General features: G+C 36.4%; 1 protein-coding gene across 12 annotated transcripts in view; it reads left to right on the forward strand.

The window, feature by feature from the left end:
• The window catches only part of KLF12 (KLF transcription factor 12), a 389,105-nt gene that overhangs the window by 243,510 nt on the left and 123,510 nt on the right, over positions 1-22,085 (forward strand). For all 12 annotated transcript variants that reach the window (XM_081127130.1, XM_081127126.1, XM_081127127.1 and 9 more), the window contains one exon: positions 9,287-9,833. In XM_081127130.1, the coding sequence (XP_080983256.1) occupies positions 9,287-9,833 (547 nt within the window). The remainder of the gene's footprint in view (positions 1-9,286; positions 9,834-22,085) is intronic.

The following is a 22,085-nucleotide window of genomic DNA, read 5'->3' on the forward strand; positions in this document are numbered from 1 at the left end:
AAAACTGATAGTAGTAACACAGATGGCAAATTGAGCTTTTAATAGAATTTGTTATTTTCTCCTAAAAGCAGTATAGTAATTTTCTTCTAATAACATATGGTTCACTAGGATCTAAGAACAGAAAACCCTGATTCAAAATTATAAACACCTCTATTCCTTTCATAGATTTTTTTTCTTTAAAATATATTTTGAATGCTACTCATATTTTTATCTTTCTGAAAATATAACACATTTCTTTTCACTTTAAAAGTAGCACAGATTGCCCAGCCGGGTGTGGCTCAGCGGTTGAGCATCGACCTAGGATCCAGGCGACCGGAGTTCGATTCCCGGTCAGGGCACATGCCCGGGTTGTGGGCTCGATCAGTGACTCTCTCATCATTGATGTTTCTATCTCTCTCTCCCTCTCCTTTCCTCTCTCTGAAATCAATAAAGATATTTAAAAAATAAATAAATAAAAGTAGCACAGATTCACTGTAGAAAATATGGAAAAATTAGGAAAAAGTAAAGAAGGAAACAGATTACCCACAAATTCACCAAATGCAGAAACCATTATTAATATTCTGGAGTAGTTTTGCTAGCCATTTTTCTTATTGTATATACAAATAGAAACAGTTTGGAGGGATAAAATAAAGCTCATTCTCTATATCCAGCTTTATATACTAACATTTTTAACTTAATATTGTATAGATAGTATTTTCACATGCTGTTGAATATTATTTTACAAACGTGGCTGGTCACTGGAATCGCATGTGATGCTTTTTAAAGTGCTGGTGCGTGTACCTACCCCGACCATCCCTGACCTATGTACCTTCCGTGTGTTTCATAGATGATTGCAGCCCATACCCAGGGTTAAAGCCATTGTTCTGCACTAATTCCTGTGTTTATGCCCACTTTGTTATTTATAATTTTTATTCCTAAAATAAGGCAAAATTAAATATTTGCGTATACTTTATTAAAATCCCAAATTGTCACATATGTCTAAATGCAAGTCCTTATAATAAGTTATCCCTTATTTTTCCAGGAGAAAAGTTTTCTAACCAACTTGAATATTAAATTTATAGAAAATTTAACTTTAATAGTTATATTTTAATACATTAAATTAGTTACAAAACAAATTGAAAAATCACATTTTATAGAAAATAATGTATAAGCTTTCAAATACTAATTTTTTCCTGACTCTCAAATTTTATGTATGGTTTACTTCAGTATCTTTACATGCAACTTCAGCCTCAGTGTGTGTCCTCACTGGAGCCAGTGTGTAAGTCATCTGCCAGAGTTTTCTGGAACATATCATCTCAATTCTTGTTTGATTTGCTTGAGATACAACACTTAAAATCAATGATGATGTTGCCCCTGGGATTTTTTGCCAAAGCCTTCTCTAAGGTACTATTTGCATGATATTGAGATGGTCAGAAAAAACAACAGCAGCAGCAGCAACAAAAATATATATGTATATATATGTAATCTTCCTAGTAGAATGACCATCTTTTGAAAGCCGCTTCACAGTCCCAGCGCTTGAAATTTCACAATATATAAAAATATTGAATTGCCTTAGACAGTGTGGCTCAGTTGGTAAGAGTATTTATTGTCCTGTACACCGAAGGTCAAGGGTTTGATTCCTGATCAGGGCACATGGCTCAGTTGCGGGTTCAGTCCCTGCGTGATCATGTGCGGGAGGCAGCTGGTCCATGTTTCTCTGTCACATTGATGTTTCTCTCTCTGCCTCTCTTTCCCTCTCCCCGCCCTTTCTCCTTCTTTCTCTCTCTCTTTCCCTCTTCCTTCCATTTCTCTTTCTTTCTCTCCCTTCCCCTCTCTCTAAAAATCAAGGAAAATGTCCTCAGGCGAGGATTTTTTTAAAAATTGAATCAATATGTTGTACACCTGAAATTAATATAATGTTATTTATCAGTTTTATCTTAATAAAATTTGGTTATCTAAATCTCTCTGAGGTCAGGTCAGATTGTCTCTGAAATTTGACGTGTTCCACTACTGTGAGATAAATTATAAAAATAACTCTTAATGGTAAACATTTTGTGAAATCAAAGTCAAGTTCCATCTGGTAGCAGAGAAGATTAATCACATTGATAATGGTAAACATTATTTTGTACTTTGAAATATATAATTAACACAGAACATCGCCTCAGGCACTGTAGTGAGACCAGCCTATGGTGAATGAACTTTTTCATCTCTATAAGGCCTGTTTTTCTCTGGTGTGTAGTGAAACTTTAATATTTTAAATTATCAGTCACTGAATGATAATAGTTTAAAACCAAAAGAACAAAAAAACTTTAATCATGAGGTAAAAAGATAAGCTTATAACTCTTCTTTTTTTTTCATAATTTACAAATGTTGTGAAAATAGTTTTGGATTATTAAGTTTACAAAGAATGGCAAACAAAATAATAGACAAATTGGACTGCATCACTAGCATTAGTAATTAGTTCAATTCATTTTTTAAAATAATTAGTGACTTTCTATTTTTAGTACAAATTTAGACTTACAGAATAATTTGGCAGATTGTACCTAAGAATTCCACATACCCACCCCACCTCAGTGCTACAGTTTCCCATATTATTGAAGTCTTGCATTAGTGTAGCACATATGTTACATTTAGTGATTTAATGAACCCATATCGGTACATTACTGTTAAGTAGAGTCCATAGTTTACATTAAGGCTCATTCTTTGTGTTGTACAGTTCTATGAGTTCTGACAAATGCGTAGTGACATGTAAACAACATTGCAGTGACATACAGCAGAGTTTCACTGCCCTGAAAATCCCTGTGTCATTTATTCATCCCTCCCCTCCCTTCCCCCAAGCCCCTGGCAACCACTGAACTTCTACTGTCTCTATAATTTTTACTTTTCTAAAATGTCATATAGTTGGAAACATAAAATTTATTTTTAGGACATCTCTGCATGTTTCGTAAGGTTCAGCTTGATAGCAGTTGTAAGAAAAGAAGAGCAGAACTAACTTCCTAGACATCCTGTTGACATTCATTTTAATGATACTACTTCTTTATTTCATTTGACCAGGTACATAGGATTTAAGTGGTTTACTGTCTTGAGCACAGTGTTCTTATCTAGCAAGTGTGATTCCGTATCCATCTATTATATTATGTAATATTATTTATTTGTTAAATATTTGTGTATTTACATATAATATATAACACATTATTTTCATGTCCAACCATGTTTGTCAGTATTTTCATTGGTTAGGAATGTCTGCTATTAATTTTTTAAAATGCATAAACAGAATCCTCTCTACCCTCCACCACCGTATAGGAGAATCCTTCTCACCTCGTAGCTTAGCCCCCATACATATGCCAAACCAGTTTCAGATTTGCAGTCAGCTGTAAACATAGATTCTGATTGCTTTGCATAAGTAATACGATTCATGAAAGTCTGGGAAATAAATAGGTCATGGAAAAGCATAGTAACTAGGAAAGAAAGAAAATTTGGAATAAGTTTATGTGTCTATTGAACCCTTTTTTAAGGCTAGCATTTTTATTCACTTATGAAAGCATAAAAACGTAAATATAAAAGCATAAAGAGTCCATTATGTTATGCATATGTCCTGAATTTTCTCAAGGAATCAAACATTTCTTTAACGCTTGAGAGATTGATATAAAGCAACTGTATTAAATATTCATTCAAATAACTTCCCCTTACGTGCAGTAGATAACTCATTCAGTATTTTCGAAACCAAGTTCCAGATTGTCAGTGTAGGATATTTCTACTTGTTTCCCTTTGTTCTTTCATCTGTACTTTTAGAGGAACTACAATTTATCTCCCATTCTCTCTCATTCTTTAGTATACTTGGCTTTAATTTTTTCTGGCAGTTTTATAAATTCACACTTACACTACACTTGTTTTTAAGAGTTTGCGGTTGAACATGTAAAGAATAAAAATCACGGGGCTGAAGACAAAGTAAATGGTGACTGTGAAAGGCCCATGCAAGACAAATCTTGAAAAATAGGTTTTCCTTTTTAGTAAAATAAAACAATAGAGTGGACAGTGAAATGCAGGCTGTTCACAAATGGATTTTCAGTGACTTCTGTACTTAGAGCAAACATGGCCAGAGTTACAGGTTGCTTGCTTTAGGCCTGGTTCCCATATCTTTATAATTTCATTTACTAACGAGGGGAAGGGAGCATGAAAACGAAGGCATGTACCTACGGTGCATTTTCTGTAAGAAAAGGAATCCAGCTTTTTAATAAATGTACTTCTATTTAAAATAATGCCGCATGACAAATGCTCAAATGATCACAAGATACAGAATCATAGATTTAGTTTATTTCCTTTTTTGACGTGCAGTGCAGTTTCTTTAAGCACCTCCCACAAAAAGTACATGTTCAATTAATCACAGTCAGAAAGTGATACTTATATAAACTAGTTTTCTACTGAGACACACACAAAAAATAATTTTGTGCTATTTTCATCCCATTATAAGGCTGTTAAAGAACAGTCAACATCCCATGACAATTATTTTAATATATTTATATATCATTATAATTATACAAACTGAACTATGGATTTATATAGACTATTTATATTGTGGAAGTAAGAAATCAGGCCAGGTAATTAAAATATCACATCAACTGTTACATGATCATCCTGTGGAGCAATCTAATTAAGCTAAAAAATAAAGAAACAAATTTAAAAGTTTCAGATGATTTTCTTCTATATTTTAAGACAAAATGTGTCATTTATAATCATATGTGGACCCTAAAAATGCTCACAATATCCCAGTTTATTCAGCTACTTTTGTAATACATATGTTTTTGGTTGTTTAGCAAACGCCGTACCTCTGTGTGGCTGAATTATTCAATCCCGCATCAGAATATATCTTACTCTGAGTTCAGGAAATGAAGTCACTTCTGAATGTTATAGTAATAGATTAGGTTGTGTTTGGAATTTTTAGTTCTAAAAGGGAAAACTCAATTGCTTCTCTCCCACAGTTCTCAGTATTACTTAAAAGCACTTAATACCCTTAATTCAATCTTACAGCAATTATATGAGTTTGGAATTAATATTACTCTTTAATAGGTGGGTAAACTCAAACCTAGAGAATTTTAATGATAATAATACCAAGATTGCACAGCAAATAAATAAATTTAAGTCTTTTGTATCCAAATCAAATTTTCTTTCTATAATAACCACACAACAGGCTATAAAGCAAAGACTATTGTAATAGTTAAGCCAGGAGCTATGTAATGTTAGGCAAGTCCCATTACAATCTTTTCTAAAAACTGCCATGAGATTATATCTCAAAATTTATAAAGATAAAATTATAATTTATTTAAATGCTGGCTGAGTGGCCGGCTGAATAGGTGAATGGATGAATGAATAGATAGTTGGGGACATCCTGTTAGGGTGGGGGGTGTACAGATGCCACTTCTCTAAAAATCCCTGGTGCTGTTAAAGTCTAAACAAGCAGTTTATAAATCTTGGCTAACATTTAACAGACTATTGTCCAAGTGGTCCTCAGCCATGATTACACATAATCTCTAAAGGGCTTTCCAAAGATAGGGTAGCTCTGAGACTTTTTTCCTCTCTATTTAAGATCTTGTGATTAAAATACATGACTAGTGTTAAAAATGCCTTTTATTCTACCGATACTAGTAGAGGACTGTAGAAAACACATCTAATACTCTGGGGACTAACACAGAGGTGGTTTTAGATTCATTTTTACATTCACTCAGCAAAATGCCAAAAAGTGAAGTTACATTTTAAAATGTTTGTTCAGGAAAATGATTATGTGATTAGAAAAGCTCACATGTAATCCCCCAGATCACTGAGAGGAATGTGTTCACTAGAATATTATGGATAATATTTATTTTATGAATAAAACTGGCATTTAGACTTTTGAGGAAAGTGATAATGTGACAATACAATCTTGCTTCATTTATCTTTAGGTTTTCACATACACAGTTTTATGAAGTATATTGTTATATTTACCGTGCTGTGCTTTTGTGTGTATTTATGCAGTTATTTCTTAAGACATTTTATTTAAAAAATTACTTCGTTTCCTGATAACATACCCGTATCTTCTCTCACTTTCTCAAGTACACATAGTCCTTTCATTTCACTGGTCACTGCCCTAGGTGCTTCCCTTCGGGTGTTTCCCCTTGTTTTCTCAGCTGTTGTTCTCTCGGTTGTCTCCTGGGCTCCCATCACCTCACCGTGGCTGCATGTTCATGGATTCAGCCCTCAGGACCAGTGCATTTCAGTGCTCCGCTTTCCTAAAGTAAGGAAAGGAATTCCTCATGCTGATTTCAGGATCAAGCCTTTCAGGTCTTTTCTCTTTCCTAAAAGGAGGGCCAAGAGTGTGCCATAGCTGTTTTGAAACTGTATTTCTGCGTTGTTGCTGGCTTTACGTATATGTTTGTGCAGCCCAACGCTGGAATTGTGGGCGGCTTTGCCTTTCACGTTACCACAGTAGCAGCAAGTAGTAGGGACGGTGAGGATACGATGCCATGTCAACACTAGAAACAGATGAACGATACAGTAAGGAATTTGTGCTCTTTATACTGATGAGGCGGGGGTTTTGGACACGCTGGCTGCATTTCAGCTGCTCCATATGTAAAAGGAGCCAGCATGTGTCTCTGGGCAGTTTATGCTTCTATATTCATGCATAATGTGTCCAAGGTTCCACGTAAGATGATCTGTAGTTCAGAGGTTTGGTTTTTTTTCTTCCTAATTTTTATGAGCATTATGTATATTTTGGTGTGAGGCTCATGCAAAAGCTATGTAGTTCTCAAGTATTTGAAAGCTCCTAGGTGCTATGAATGTAAGTTATCACAGGTTTCCAGTATATACAACAGAATTATAGGAGGAACACCCTTCCATTGTTGTAAAAAAGTTTCAAAAGGAAATATTTTTCTTAGTGAGGGACTAAGCAGATACCTTCAAAAGGTGAACTCCTGTTCATAATCTAGGGAATTCTAAGGTTGCAACGCTCAGTGAAGTTTGATGCCTCAGAAGCCATCTCTTTACAAATAAGCTCCATATTTATCACCTTCTGTATTAGCATAATCTGCTAAAGTAGTCTTTTGTTTACATTGCCAAATGTTTCTACAGTGATGAATTACATCTCAGCCCTTGGTCTGTAAACCTATGTAGGAAATTTATGTCTAAGTAGATACTTAGAAGGAGAAAAACTTGTGATGGAAGTGGTCACTGTTTCCAAAATTAGAATCTTGGCTATGTCTAATAGAGTGAGAAAAGAGAAATTAATCAGGACTCTATCAGAAATCAAACAGCATTTGATAGCATAGGCTTAATGACATATTTGATAATTTTAATGATAAATCAGTTGAGATATTTTATGAAAGCAGCCTTTCATAAAATAACAAAGAATTCCTATATGGGTATAACATACTAATGAGAAACATAATGTCCTACAAAGAAATTAGTGATAATGCTGGGAACCAATTGAAATAATGTTCTAGTTAGAAGACTGGGTAATGATAACAGCTTTTTATGAAAGTAGTTGTTTATGGTGTTCATTTTTTTCTTTTGTTTCTCAGTGTCTGAGAAGATTAAAAGCTTCTCAATTTCAGCACATAAATGAAATCTTGTTATTTAGAATTTCATGCAGGAGATATTTTGGATGATTCATTTTTGTATTTTCCAATTTTATCTTTTTGTCGGTCAGTAATCATGTTATCGTAGAAGCAAAAAAGAACAATAAAACATAAACTTATTTCCCCTCTTTAGTAGATCTGGTACCATTGTTAACTTTTTTTTTCTTTTCTCATTGTTGCAGGATAAAGTTCCCTTACACTACTGTCTATTGTATGTTCTGAATAGAGCTATAATTTACATCCTATAAAGAAAGTTTTTAAGAAACACGTTTTGTTCCTCTAAGTGTATGTTCAAATTGAGGTGGGGAGGATAGCAAACCAAAATCTTTTATTAAACAAAGAATAAAATGTACCAATTTAATGTAATTTTCAGCATTGTTGTGATACCATAATGAAGCTGAAAAGAGGTTTTGGTTTTCATGTAACAGAACCATAATGTCTACATTAGTCTTTTCAAATTAGATGTAACCTCTCTGATAAGGCTGCCACATGCTAAGTGAACGCTTGAGCCATTGTGGGCCTCAGAAATAGGCATCCAATAAATATTTGTTAAATTTATGAGTGATTGTCAGAATAAATTATATTAATGCCAAGTAATGAAATGCTGAGTCCATTAGTCTGGGTAGAATCTTGGAGTCTTTATCATCATTGTCATCATTATTGTTAAATTTTGCTCATTAAAACTTAAAAGAATGAGCCCTGGCTAGGTGGCTCAGTTGGTTGGAGCCCTGTCCTGTACACCAAAAGGTGGCAGGTTCCATTCCCTGTCAGCGCACATACCTAGGTTATGGGTTTAATCCCTGGGAGGGGCACATTTGGGAGGCAGATGATCGATGTTTCTCTCTCTCTCTCTCTCTCTCTCTCTCTCTCTCCCCCCCCTTCCTTTCTCTCTCAAATCAATAAAAACTTTTTTTTAAAAAAAAAACTAGGAGAATGAAATTGAACTTGGTCAAAATTATTATCGTTATCTTAATTTAAACAAGACAGTCATAGACAATTTAAAATTTCCAGAAAAAGCTTTTTCTGAAATTATCATTTTCTAAGTTATAATCCAATTGTTAGAAATGATTTGTATTTAATAATGTGATAGGCGGGTGTGCGAGGTTGGAGAACTTTGCCCCCTTCTTTAATGCTCATGAGAATTGTATGGTAGCTTTTTCATCAGAGATGAAAGCTTTCCCAGTATTGATGTCAGGTAAATGCCTCCAGAATATGATAATGTTGGGTAGGGGTTAGGTAACAAAATCCTAGAGCCTAGAGCTGGGATGATGTTTAAGGCCATCTAATCAGAATTCCCGTTAGTTTATACCTGAGGAAACTAAGATTCCTAAGTGAAGGTTGGGCCAGACCAGCAAATGAATGTTTTCATCAGATAGGTTGCGCTTACAGTTTTCAGCAGGTAGTGCTTTCCTGACTGAAACTCTCGCGGCTGGCCCCTGGGCTTGAACAGCCGCGCCTGCCTCTCCCAACAGGATGGAAGTGTCCTAAGAGCAGAGGCCTTTATTACTCTGTTTCGTACTTTTGACACTCAGCTTTAATCATGGTGATTGGCACAGAGCCATCCTTGATATATTTGGGGAACAAATTAATGTCTCATCGCAATAAGCGAAAAACGAATAAGCATTCCAGTAATAAATCTTGCCTCTATTAAAGTGGGTGCTTAACAAAGATCAACGTGTGTTCTCTTTTTCTCCACACAGTCTCCAAACGTCCACAACTACCCCGATATGGAAGCTGTTCCTCTGCTGTTAAATAATGTGAAAGGGGAGCCCCCGGAGGACTCGTTATCTGTGGATCACTTCCAAACACAAACTGAGCCAGTGGACTTGTCCATCAACAAAGCCAGGACGTCCCCCACCGCGGTGTCACCCTCCCCCGTCCCCATGACAGCGTCTGCCTCCTCCCCTTCCTCCACTTCCACCTCTTCATCATCTTCTAGTCGCCCAGCCTCGTCCCCAACCGTCATAACGTCGGTGTCTTCAGCATCGTCTTCATCAACAGTGTTAACTCCAGGGCCCCTCGTCGCCTCGGCGTCCGGTGTGGGAGGCCAGCAGTTTTTGCACATAATTCACCCCGTGCCGCCTTCGAGCCCTATGAACTTACAGTCTAACAAACTGAGTCACGTGCACCGCATCCCCGTGGTGGTGCAGTCGGTGCCTGTCGTCTACACAGCCGTGCGGTCACCTGGAAATGTGAACAACACTATTGTAGTGCCGCTTCTGGAGGACGGGAGAAGTCATGGCAAAGGTAAGGCCACGAGCGAAGCCTTGGTTTATCTCAGCACTGGAGGTGACTGTTCTTTGGTTCAGTGAGCCCACCCTAGGTCGCATGCAGGCCCACTACATCCAAACAAGTTCTGCGCAACAACACAGAGCCACTGAGAGCAGGAACTAAACTCAGATTTCTGTAGGAAGGCGATTCAGTATTGCTTAGTCTAGATTTTATGTATTAAGTCATCTGATACCAGAATTCAAATACCGAAATTTGCAAAAGAATGTTTACCTTCAGCTACCCAGATGGGAAGGACAGTCTGTCGTGAGTGTAACTGCTTGTAAGTATAAATGCATAAATCTCTCATAGAAATTATCCATTAAGAAATTTTTAAAAAGCGAATCAGGATGTTTCTCCTTGCCGTTGTTGAGACTGGAACTTATTTGGATGACAATGATACAAATGCCATGAAGTTGTAATGCTTGGAATCTGATCGTTCACTTTTAAGTAACTTGTAAGTTAAGTATCCATTAAAAGAATTTTAAGGTTAGGGGTTTGGCTACAAAAACAGTATATAGTGCCCGGCCAGCGTGGCTCAGCGGTTGAGCATCGACCTATGATTTAGGAGATTAGGGTTCGATTCCCGGTCAGGGCACATGCCCGGGTTATGGGCTCGATCCCCAGTGGGGGGCGTGCAGGAGGCAGCTGATCAATGACTCTCTTTCATCATTGATGTTTCTATCTCTTTCTCCCTCTCCCTCCCTCTCTCTAAAATCAATAAAACATATTTAAAAACAAAAACAACAGCATATAGTTTGAGTTCTTATCTTTATCTAAGTCTTAAGTTATTATCATTTTTCAATAGGATGGCTAATTATGATGGAAATATTTCAACATGCAATATTAATATTCCCTTCCAGGGTTTAGAAGGCAGGAAGATATTTTGCTACATGACTGTTTAATAATACCTGGTTAATTATATATGATAGTTTGCAGCTGATCATGAAGTTATTTATCTACTTCTCAGTTCTCCCCCCACCCTAATTTACTAGAAGGAACTTATAATAGCATCATGTTTTGGACTTTTTTCTTCCCTTCCCATGATTCTAAAAAATAAGCCACCCTTCTATAGAAATGTAAAATGCCCATGATCATTGATTCATTCCCTTTTAAACTGAATACATATGTATGTATTTTGTCTTAACTTAGATATGATGATGTAAGATTAAAATTTCATGTTGTTTAACTTTTTGCTTTGAATACCATATTACTATTGAGGCCCATAATTAAAAGGTGATTGATGATTGTTTAGGTTCTTAAGTAAGGTCAACTTCAATGCATAGAAATAACATTTGATTGTGTTCTTAGAGAAATTTTTGCCAACATTTACTACAGAGCTGTGCACTCACCTTTGGCAAGTTAGTGTTTGTGAATAGTGCTATGAGTTTCTTCATAGCAAATGAAATAGATTTCACCTTCCCAGTTTTACCAAGTGAAAACTCTCATGACTCACAGCAATCAGAGATTTTAGACTGCAATCTTGAGAAGCAGACACTGCGCTTACCTGACAATTTCCCTTTTGTGCTGATATGGGCAAAGGCCAGGAACCAGTCCCACTACCCTCTCCATGAACAGGTAGAAGAAAAAGAGAGAGTAGGGAGCCTTTTTATGGATTTTACTTGGCCTACACCCTATTTGATATTACTAATACTTTTTACCAAAATGAGCTAATAGATTTGAATAACATAACTGATGACATATCAAGTATTTATTTTCTTTTATAACTATAGATTTTTTTCCCCATTATATTCCATTTTGGACTTTATTTTCCCCCAACATCTTCCATACCCATTAAAATTCTATTCCAATTCCTCCTATTGGTTTTTTTTATTTTTAAAATTTTTTAAATTACAGTTACATTTAATATCATTTTGCATTAGTTTCAGGTGTACAGCATAGTAATGATAGATGTATTTATAAATGTTTTTAAGAATTAGGAATTAGCAAATAGCAAAAGTATAATCTTGCATGTTATGTTATTTTATATATGTGTATATGTGTATACCATAGAATCAGTCTTTATGTGATACCACTTAAGGGAAATATTGCGTTCATTATGAAATTGATTGACAAGGATTTTAACATTGTTCGTGACTTTTTTTATAATTTTGATGCATTGATGAAGGAAAAAAGAGATAACTCTTTTATTTGCCATTATCGTTTTCATGGGACTTTTTATTTAAAGTGTATTATAAAGCATATTGCCAAAATTTAATTTTCTGGAAAACAGATCTTTGTAGAAAAACTTTGTTAAATTCAGGGTGTAATTTGTTCTCTACATGAGTATATTTGTTAATTATATGCAGCGTTGTTTACACAAAAGTTTTCTCGTATCAAAAATGAATATTTATATAATTATAAACACATTGGACTGTGATGTGGGCAGTAGGAGCATGAGATTTGGAATCAAGAAGGTGTGAGTTAGAATTTTGGTTCTCTCATTTACAGCTTTGGACTTGGGAAAGTTATTTAGTCTCACTAATCTTTATTTTCTTCAGTGATAAAATGGGATTGAAAACATGATAGATCTTTGAACATTCTTGGGAAGATTAAGTACGAGCTTATGTATATATGTCTAGCATTGATCAACTATCCATAAATGTTTACAATTATTTATAATTACCTCCCCCCTCAAATACATGAAGCAGTATGTTCAAATTTTTTTTCTCTGTTTTGTAAAAACAAAATTGGAGGGTATAAAAACTTACTGAATTTAAAAATGAAAATCCGCTCCCAAGAAGTTGGTATAGAAATGCCTCTAGAAGTTTTTACTATAACAGGTTAGAAGGGATGAGAGTTTAGTATGAGGAATTATCTGGAAACATCCCATATTTTCTGTTTTTATTAGTTGATATTAAGTTTTTATAGTCACCATATTCTACAAATATTGCTATAGTATTTTAAAAGTTTTTTTATTGTTTAACTGATTAATTAGATGGTGGTAAAAGTGTCTAGTAGAGGAGGTCTGCCTACCTCCCAGAATGAATAAAGGAAAGGGCATTTCGGTAATTCCTCAAGTCTTTATTTTGCACATATGCAGCTGGGCACTCGGCCAGCAATGAAATGGCTGAGTGATAAAGGGCTCCCCCATTTCCATTCCCACTTAGGACTTGTTATATCTGGTATGGATGAGCAAAAGAAAATACAAAAAAGGAGTTGGATTTTCAAAATGCTAGTAATAAAAATAGAAAACTAAGTCATATAAATGTCGCTGATTATATTCGCTAATAACTTTTAAAGTCTTTGGTAGAGAAGTAGATTACTGTATGTCACATTACACAAAGGACTGTTGATGGACACATCCATGTCTAAGATAATGTAGCAAATAACTTGCATCATTTGTTCATTCAAGTACTTATTGAGCATCTATCATGTATTAGGCGTTTTGTTGGCACCAGGGCCACAGTGTTGAACAAAACAGATACTGTTGCTATCTGAGTGTTTATAGTCTATTAGCAGAGATTGACATTAAACAAAAAATTATGCAAGTAACTGGTCATTGTAGACAGAGTTGGATGAAAACATAAGACTATCCATGGATTTACCCAGGGCAGAGTTTAATTATAATTGCAGGTAGAGAAAATTGTACTTGACAAAAGTATTTTCATGGAGGGTGTTATATATGGTTTGGAAGGAATGTTTTCACTGTGATGCTTAGAAGAGGTGGTTAGGGTTTGGGGATGTTGGGTAAAATTTCCACATGGGTATGCTTGACTAACAGCAAAAGGATCTGAAATGAAGACAGAACCTTGGCCCATCCAAGTATTTTAAAGAATGTTGGTCTAAAAAATGGCAAGTTGTTAGCTAGCTAGCCCAGGGTACCAACATACCTCATTTGAGCCTGACATGTAATATGTGATATGAAGAAAAAGGCATGATGGTCTGGAAGGTTCAGTAGACAAGCATAGTTTAGACCAGAGCTGTGAGAGGGAGGATGTCAGAAAAGTTCTCCGAGGAAGACTTTTTTTTTTGCTTGATACCAAAAGGACAAAGTAGTAGATACCTGCTGCGAGGCAGAAGGCTCTCCATGTAGAAGGAACAGCCAGTAGACTGGTCTGGCCGAGTTTTGTTAGTAGGTAACCTGAGACATGTTATTTATAAACAAGACTCTAAGGGATTATTTTTTTACCTCCTAAAGGAATTTCAGTCCAGCCTGGGGAAGTGTTTTGGTAGATTTTACAGATTTTCATTAATTTTTACAGATATTTAAGAGCAGAAAACATAGAGGGTCTTACATCATAAGCAGAGTTATTCTTGGTTTGCTACTGTCTTGATGGAAGAGTAGGGGTGCTTAGGTCCCCCCCACACACCTCCCTTCCTTCTGATCTGCTACTGAGGTAAGAGGAAGAGAGTTAGAGAATGAATGAAGAGACTGTTTCCAGGAGGGAGCCCTCAGCTGTATGAAAAGCTGCTGTGGGGCCACATCAAATAAAGGCCTAAGCATTGAGCATTTGGTGTGGCGGCAGAGTGCGTTGGTGACACAGTGTGTCAGTGGAGTGGTGAGGAAAAGAGACTGACCGAAGTGAGCTTGTGTTCAGATGGGAGGTGGAAGAGGGGAGACTGAAAGTACTGGCAGCCCTTTGAAGTAGTTTTGCTGGAAACAGTTCTGGAGAAGTGAATGATAGTTGGGGAGGCTTTTAAGTTCTCCAGGGAGGGATTTTTAAAGAGGGCGTAAGTATAGCATGTTTGTATTCTGTCAAGGATAATCCAGTAAGATAGTTGAAAAGGGGTAATTTTAGAGAGGGAAGAGTTGTAGAAGCAAAGTCCTTAATTATACATTAGTTGCTTATACTGCGGAGGTAACCTGCACCTCGTAGTAATTAACACAAATTCTGAAGTCATTTCATTAGATTGATAACTTTTTTAGGAAAATGGAAGTCAGTGTGAAAACAGAAGATAATCTAGAAACAATGAAAAGCAAACAAGTTTAGTAAAATTGGGATTCCGTTGAGAATTGTAAAAATGATACCAGAATTAATATAAATATAAGATCAAACATTTCTCATTCACCACCTAGTGGAATATACAGAATTCATTCAAAACAAAGGATTAACCCCAAATAATTCATATTTGTTATTTAAAGCCATTTTTACATTTGAATATTAATAGCTACTACAGTTTGGAAATTCAGAATACTGAAAGGCCAGTACCATAAGAGTCTGTGAAAATCCAACTAGAGAGCTAAAAAAAAAATTAAAAAAAAAAAAAAATGGACTTACAGCCTCCCTGCCTTACCTGAGTTGATCCCTTCTCCATGTAACTGGAGGAGCAGGCATTATTGCCTTGATGCCCAGAAATGAGACTTGAGCAAGGCTGAGATTCATTGGTGGTTTTGGAATAGCCAGGTGGGTGTTTCACTGTTGCCCAATTTCTTTCCTGGCCACTATCCCATCCTTTTTTTTAGGTTATGTAGATGACCTGTTATTTTCTCCATTTCCCCATTACTGTCTTCTCCTTAGCCACCCAAACCCATCACGTCCACAGGACTATAATAAAATAGATTACCTGCGGGCAGAGCTCAGCTCCAGTTTCCTATGCAGCCACATTTTCTTTCATGGAAATGCAATCGCAGCAGCCCATGGAAATGCAAACAAAAACATTTATTGTATTAAGACTTTTTATGGTAATGGTGTCATACTTGAAAAAGAACTTGTTATGTATGGGTCATAAGTGCAATATCCCTGACCTGAAACTTTTATGTAATTAAGTCCTTGAGTATAAATTACATTTCCCCCCCAAAATATCTGACAAGAGCATGTTGATAGTGCTGTCCAGAAACCAACCCCATTTGGGCATGTTATTTCTTTGGTCAACTCCTTTAAAAGAGTGTTGTTTCCCTATTTTATTTAGATGAAGTGAAAAATACTCCAAAAATATACCTTGTTTTCATGGCACTCATTCAGGAGTTTCAAAGGGATGTGGCCATGAGCAAATTTGAAATACACTCACAACCCATTTTCTTCTACAGGCTGTTGCATTTCTCAGCAGCCTACAGGAAGAAGCCACAAGTGTATTTTTAGTCCTGTGCCATTTATATTTGTGAAAGGAAATATGGTCTTCACAGTGATTGCTGCAAAGCTGGTTTGGAGGTAACTCCTGACCATTGAATGCAACTGTAGTTTTGCTCTCATGAAACTCCCCGTTTCAGATCTACCCATTTCACTTGATGTTAATGATGTTTTATTGAAGATCACAGCTCATTTTGTCACTGACTCGCTTCCTCTGTCTACCTTACACATGACTGCCCTCTTTTAGTTCACCATTCACTGGAGTCCTGGTGTCATCTGTCCATATGACCAGAATAGACCCAGGCAGCTGACCTGTGCTTATGTGTACAGTTGTCTGCTTCTTGAGTGATTGAACTTCCTCAGCTTCCTTTGGTAAATTTATTCTTCTACTTACGCTAGTAGGATAACTACTAGATGTAGATTCATACTTTAATTCTGAATTTGATTTTGATTGACAGACCATCTAGTTATGTTCTTTCATTTTTATTTTTTTTAATGTTGCTTAGTGGGAAGTGGGACTGAAGAATTGCTGACTTTTTTGGTTTATAGTTCTTAAAAATAGACTGTGGTAGGACTTGAGAGTTTCACTTCTATCATTATAAAACAAAGACAGGAACTTGTTAAATAGTGAGAAAGGCAGTCGGCCAATATTTATGAAAAATTGAATTTCAAATAAGAGTTCAGAAATTTTTATTGGATGTAGATACATCGGTCAGTTGTTTGTTTTTACCTGATTTTCAACAGGGAGTAGAAAACCTATCTGTATTTTTTTCATTTCTGGGCATGCAGAAGAAATGGAAAAAAAAAATGCCTGCTTAAGCTCTTGTTTATCTGAAATACCTACAGTCTATTGATTCCTCTGCATCATCTGGCATAGACTGAGTTAGTTATGAGATTTGATAATAATAACTGGCTCAGAGAGGAGACGAAAATTGTCCATATTTTTTCTAAGAGAATTAGCAGAAAAGAGAAAACACTAGATAAGCTCCTTGGAAACTGTAAAATGTCAAAGAGTGAGTCTGATTGGCTTTTCCCTCAAACAGTTAAATAGTAAATAGAAGTACAAAGGCAAAATGAAAACTATGGACACCAAAGGGGATCCACATTAAGAGAGAAGTGATATTTCATCCATAGGTAGATATTAATTAAGGAAGAGAGGATACAGATTGGAGACAAATCCATTTATTAGATAAAGCAGCTAAAGCAAGAGATTAACAAAGAGCACTTATGTTCACTCTGTTATACAGTGATACCTGTCACACCATTTTAATTTGTTAGGACAAGCTTTTCCTGTAGTAAAACCTAATTTATGTTTAAATTAATACACGCTTAAATGAGATATGTAACTAATATAGCATTCTAGTGTAGTAGTCTCTACGCTCATTTTCACCACACCTGAAAAGCTTTCTCTGACACTTAATACATTGACAGTTACATATTGGATTTTGAAATACAATATATTTTGTTTCCTTTGTAGTTTCATTTATTAAGAATATTTTTTTCTCTCCTGAAATAATGTTCTCATATGTAAAGCCCCTAATTTCAAATAGTAAAGGTACTGTTATGCAACAAGGGAATTCTTATTTTACATGTTAGATTACAGGTATTTACAGGATTACTTAAATGGTATTTGGACATATATACTCATTACAGGAAACTTTGGGCATTGGAGATATATGCACACACATATATTTAGTAAATGGGCATTTTACCCAATAACTCTTAATACCTGGAAGGAACAAATAAAAGAAAGAAGAATATAAGATACAAAGGGGAAACGTGGTCCTAGAATCATTGCCCGCACTGTTTTTATTGGCTTTTTAATTATTTACAACTCTCTAGCTGCGGTTCCTGTTCCCTATTTTTTCTTGTTCCCTTAATAAGAACTCTTTTTTCTGTTCTAAACTGATACTATTTTCTCAGCTCTTTCTCTCTGCTCTTTCCACTTTTTTTAATTACAAATTTTTAACCTTTATTTTCCACTTTTAGTAGAGAATTTGATTAACTGGAATTCTACTTTGTATCCTTTAGAAAAGAACAAGTTGATATTTGTCTATCCAATAAATAAAAGAACAGCTACTAATTTACAGAGTAATAATCACATGCTCTATTTTTCCCCCAGCCACCTTTATGTGGGGGAAATGCTACTTTGATCGTTGGTCAATTATATGTGTTATTCATGACCAGGTGGCTTCATCAGCTTTTTCCTCCCATTAATTAGTTCATTAATTCAACAAATGTTTTACAGCTGATGAGATAGCCAAGAATGTCCACTACTGCGAGCTATGATGATTTTTAAAATAACTCCTCTTAAAAGGCAGCTCTCGTGTACAATACACTAAAACAATATTGTTTACCCTGTGGGTTATTTTTCTGTTGGTGAGTCTTGAGATCAATTTAGTAGCTCATACATCAGCAGTCGGAAAAAATTTAAATAGAATGAGGTAGATTAAAAAAAAATCTGGTAGTATCACACAAATAATATTGTATTACGAAACTCCTGTTGAGCAACCTATTTATATACATGCAGAGAGGCACTGTGAGAGTTTGTATGTGTATGTGTGTATGCTGAGTCATGTTGAAATATAGTCAGTCTGTTCTCTGTGTCTGAGTCTCTTTCTATATTGTTTGTTTTGTTCATTAGATTCCACATATGAGTGTAATCATGTAGTATTTGTCTTTCTCCGTCTGGCGCGTTTCTCTGAGCAGAGCGCCCTCCAGGTGCGCCCGGGCCGCCTCTCTTCTGTGCCTCCCTCTCAAAGTGCCCCCTGGGTGCTGCTCCTTCTCTCCGCCCTGTCCCTCCCCATCTTCCCTCCATTTCCCTGTCTTCTGCCTTCTCCAGTTGTCCTCTATTTCCCTCCACCCCTCACCCTTCTCCCTTTCCCTGAACCTGGATTCTCCTCTCTCCCCCGTCTAACCGAATCCCCCACCGCAGAAGCGATTATCACCCGACTGAGTGATCCGCATTGGAAATGACAGTCTTTACACTGCCATCTAGTGGTGGAACTTTAAAACTGTGTGACCTGAGAGTGGGAGGAAGAGCTCTGGACAGTGGCGCCTCGGTTTTCCAATGTAACCCTTTCTGGAGACCGTCCAAGTTCTGAAACGTTCGAAAACCGAGGGATCCGCAGCCGACAGCTGAGCCTCGGGATCTTGCCCTCAGAGGAAGCCGTGGGGCATGTTCGACTTCCGAGGCGTGTTCGAAAACCGAAGCATTTCCTTCTGGGTTTAGGGCGTTCCTAAACCGAAATGTTCGTCAACAGAGACCTTTGAAAACCGAGGTACCACTGTATATTCTTTATTCTGTGGTGGTTCCTGGATTTTTCCAGTTAGCTTAGAGTTGGTTGACAGAGAGTGCAGTGAATATGCCTTTTTAAAATAAAATTTGAACCTGGACTTGAAACTTAACTTATCTACTGTGATTTAAGAGCTCTAGTATATGAAATATTAAACAAACAAACAAAAAACTAATTTGGGCCATAAAGAAAAAGTATCACTTCTACCTACTTGTCCTATTTCCCATCCTGCACATTTGTCTGGGACTTCTGTTTAGTAGAAATAAAATGCTACTTTCTGTGTATCTGCGCTGACTTGTTTTGTTTTGTTTTTGTAAATATGGATTATCTTTGTTGCATAAATAGAAGCATAGGTATGCCAACTTGTGAACTATTTACACATTTTGTTGATGTTATAGAGAAAAAAGAAAAAGAAAATTATGTCTTGGGACAGCAAGAACTCAGGAAGACTGAAAATAGGATTTGGTGAAACTGAGATAACTGGGAAGAGCCCTTGGAGAATTCATCAGAGAACCGCCTTCTCAATAGCTAGGGATTTAGGAAAAGTTCAGTAGAAACAGAGTAGAATTAGAAAGATAATCCCATGGTATATGGGTTTCTTAGTTTTTTGTGGGGAGAAAAACCTAGTGGGACTTGGGTGACCTACACTAAAACTACACTCCTCTGCTGTCAAAAACTGTGGTTGCTTATATCATATGGTATATGTTATAAATCCTCACTCCTAGGATAAAATAGGTCTCCCCAAATCTATCTAAGCCTCATTAGCTACTGTTTCTTCAGCACAATGCATTGTGCCCAACACCAGTAAATGCTTAGGAAGTTATTTATTGAATGAAGAGATGAATGAACAAAGAATTAATTAATGTAGATACAGTGTTTTGTTTGAGGTGCCTAGGAATGCTTTGGCCAGCAATGGTCTATAGTCCTAAACCCTAACCATGAAAGGAACCTTCCCTTGTATGGTGAAGTAGAAGCAGCAATGATATATATATATCATTTATATATATACACATAATTTTTATATATATACACATAATCTCTTATGTGTATATATACACATTTATATATATACACGTGATTTATATATATACACCTAATCTCTTACCTTAATACATTTGGCTCAAATCTAATATACTTATTATATATAATTATAATGATATCTGTATCATTACCTTACTGCCTTTTCCACTGTCTGGCACACAATAAACAATAAGTGTTTACTTAGGTTTTAATAGTTTCTGGAGTTGAACCCCTGTCAGTGAAAACTTTTTATGGCTTCCAAATTGTCTTAATGAAAAGATATTGCTGTATGAAATTTACAGTCAGTTCTGATTTATTCTTTTAGTCTCAGGTAAAATATTTCACCCTGAAACTAGGGTAAATAATGCCTTTGATTGGATCCAAACAATTAATAGTGTTTGCTGGGTTTTTTATGTAGTAGTAATGCCAATTTCACTTCCTAGTCAGGCTGAAGCAAATTGCACCTCCTACCCCACTGCAGTTAACTGCGTCAGCATCAGTACTATAAAATCTCAATAAAACCTGAAAACTGTGGAGTATGGACAATCCCACTATAAATTGTAATAAAAATTACCCCTCCAGACTCTGTATTCTCTCCATTAAGTTCATAGACACTGTCTCTTTGTACATAAAGTTTTATGAAATAAATCGACCAGTTCTCCCATCTTTACCAGAGAGCAAGCTGTTTTGATTTAAAAGCTGATAACGGTACAATCAGTTTTTGGTGTTTGCAATGCATTTTAAAAAACATAAATTTCTTCTAATGAACCTTAAGTAGAAGGCAAATGTCACTTTTATTTGCACTATGCAGCGAACGCCTCTTTGTGAGGAAGAGTAAATGACATATTTACCGCGGTGAGCCCATTTGTTGCAGCCGTAAAACAATGATTTGGTTTCCTTCCACAGATCTCAAATCTTAAAGGTATGTTAAGCAGGCCCAAGCACAAATCTACGAGTGCTTTGTCGGAATCCCTTCAAATCTTCTGTGTTTGAAGGAATTGCCGATTTCGTGATTGTATTTTTGTCTCTCCTGTGCTAAAGCCAAGGGCTCCCTGGTCATCGCCGGCGTGGCCTTTGTCCGAGGTGGATGTTTTAAATCAGTCCTCTGTAAACACAGAGCCCTTTGAAACAGAGGAAACCTCCTAGAGACCTAGGTTGTAAATGCCCAAAGAACATGAATTAGACTCTGGAGGAAGTCATATGTTACAATGAAGGGAGAGTAGGTGGCATTTGAGGTGAAAGTTAAATAAGCGTAAGGCTTTGCTGCTCGGAGTGGGTGGAAGTGCTCCAGACCAGGCGGAGTCCACAAGGAGGGCAGAGAGGAAGGACAATTGAAGAATGACGAATGGTCTAGTTTTACGGAATTGTGGGCTGTAATTCCCTCACACACACGTTGCACAGCATGGTGTGTCCTGTGCATTGCGTGTAGGGGAGGATCTGGGTTCCTTCTCTGAGTGAGAAAGCCTTTGCACTCTTAGCTAAGATGTGCTTCTTGCATTCTTTGTGAATATGATTTTCCAGCTGTGCATAGAGAGAGAATAGTGACTATAAATGGCCAAGGCCAAATAAATAAGAGGAATAGCTCTCAATTTTCATTTTTATCACTCAGGTACCCTAAAATGTTTTCTCAATAGATTTTTTTTATGTCTTCCCAATAGCCACAAAAATTTGTAACATTTCATGTTCTGTAGTTTTCCTTAGTAAAAGAAAATAGATCTGATTTTTGTGTTCCCAGTCTACTACCCCCTGAGGTTCTTATATGTCAACTCCCTGTCCAAAGTAGGAAACTGCCTTTATCTGGAGATACACTGAAGTGAAAAACGTGGCAGCCAACAAAAGATGTCAAAATTATTATTAAAATAACAATTTGAAAAATCACAGCAAGGTCTTTCGAGATTGGAGTA

This window comes from Miniopterus schreibersii (genome assembly GCF_964146895.1).
Source record: "Miniopterus schreibersii genome assembly, chromosome: 2".
Classification (NCBI taxonomy): Eukaryota; Metazoa; Chordata; class Mammalia; order Chiroptera; family Miniopteridae; genus Miniopterus; species Miniopterus schreibersii.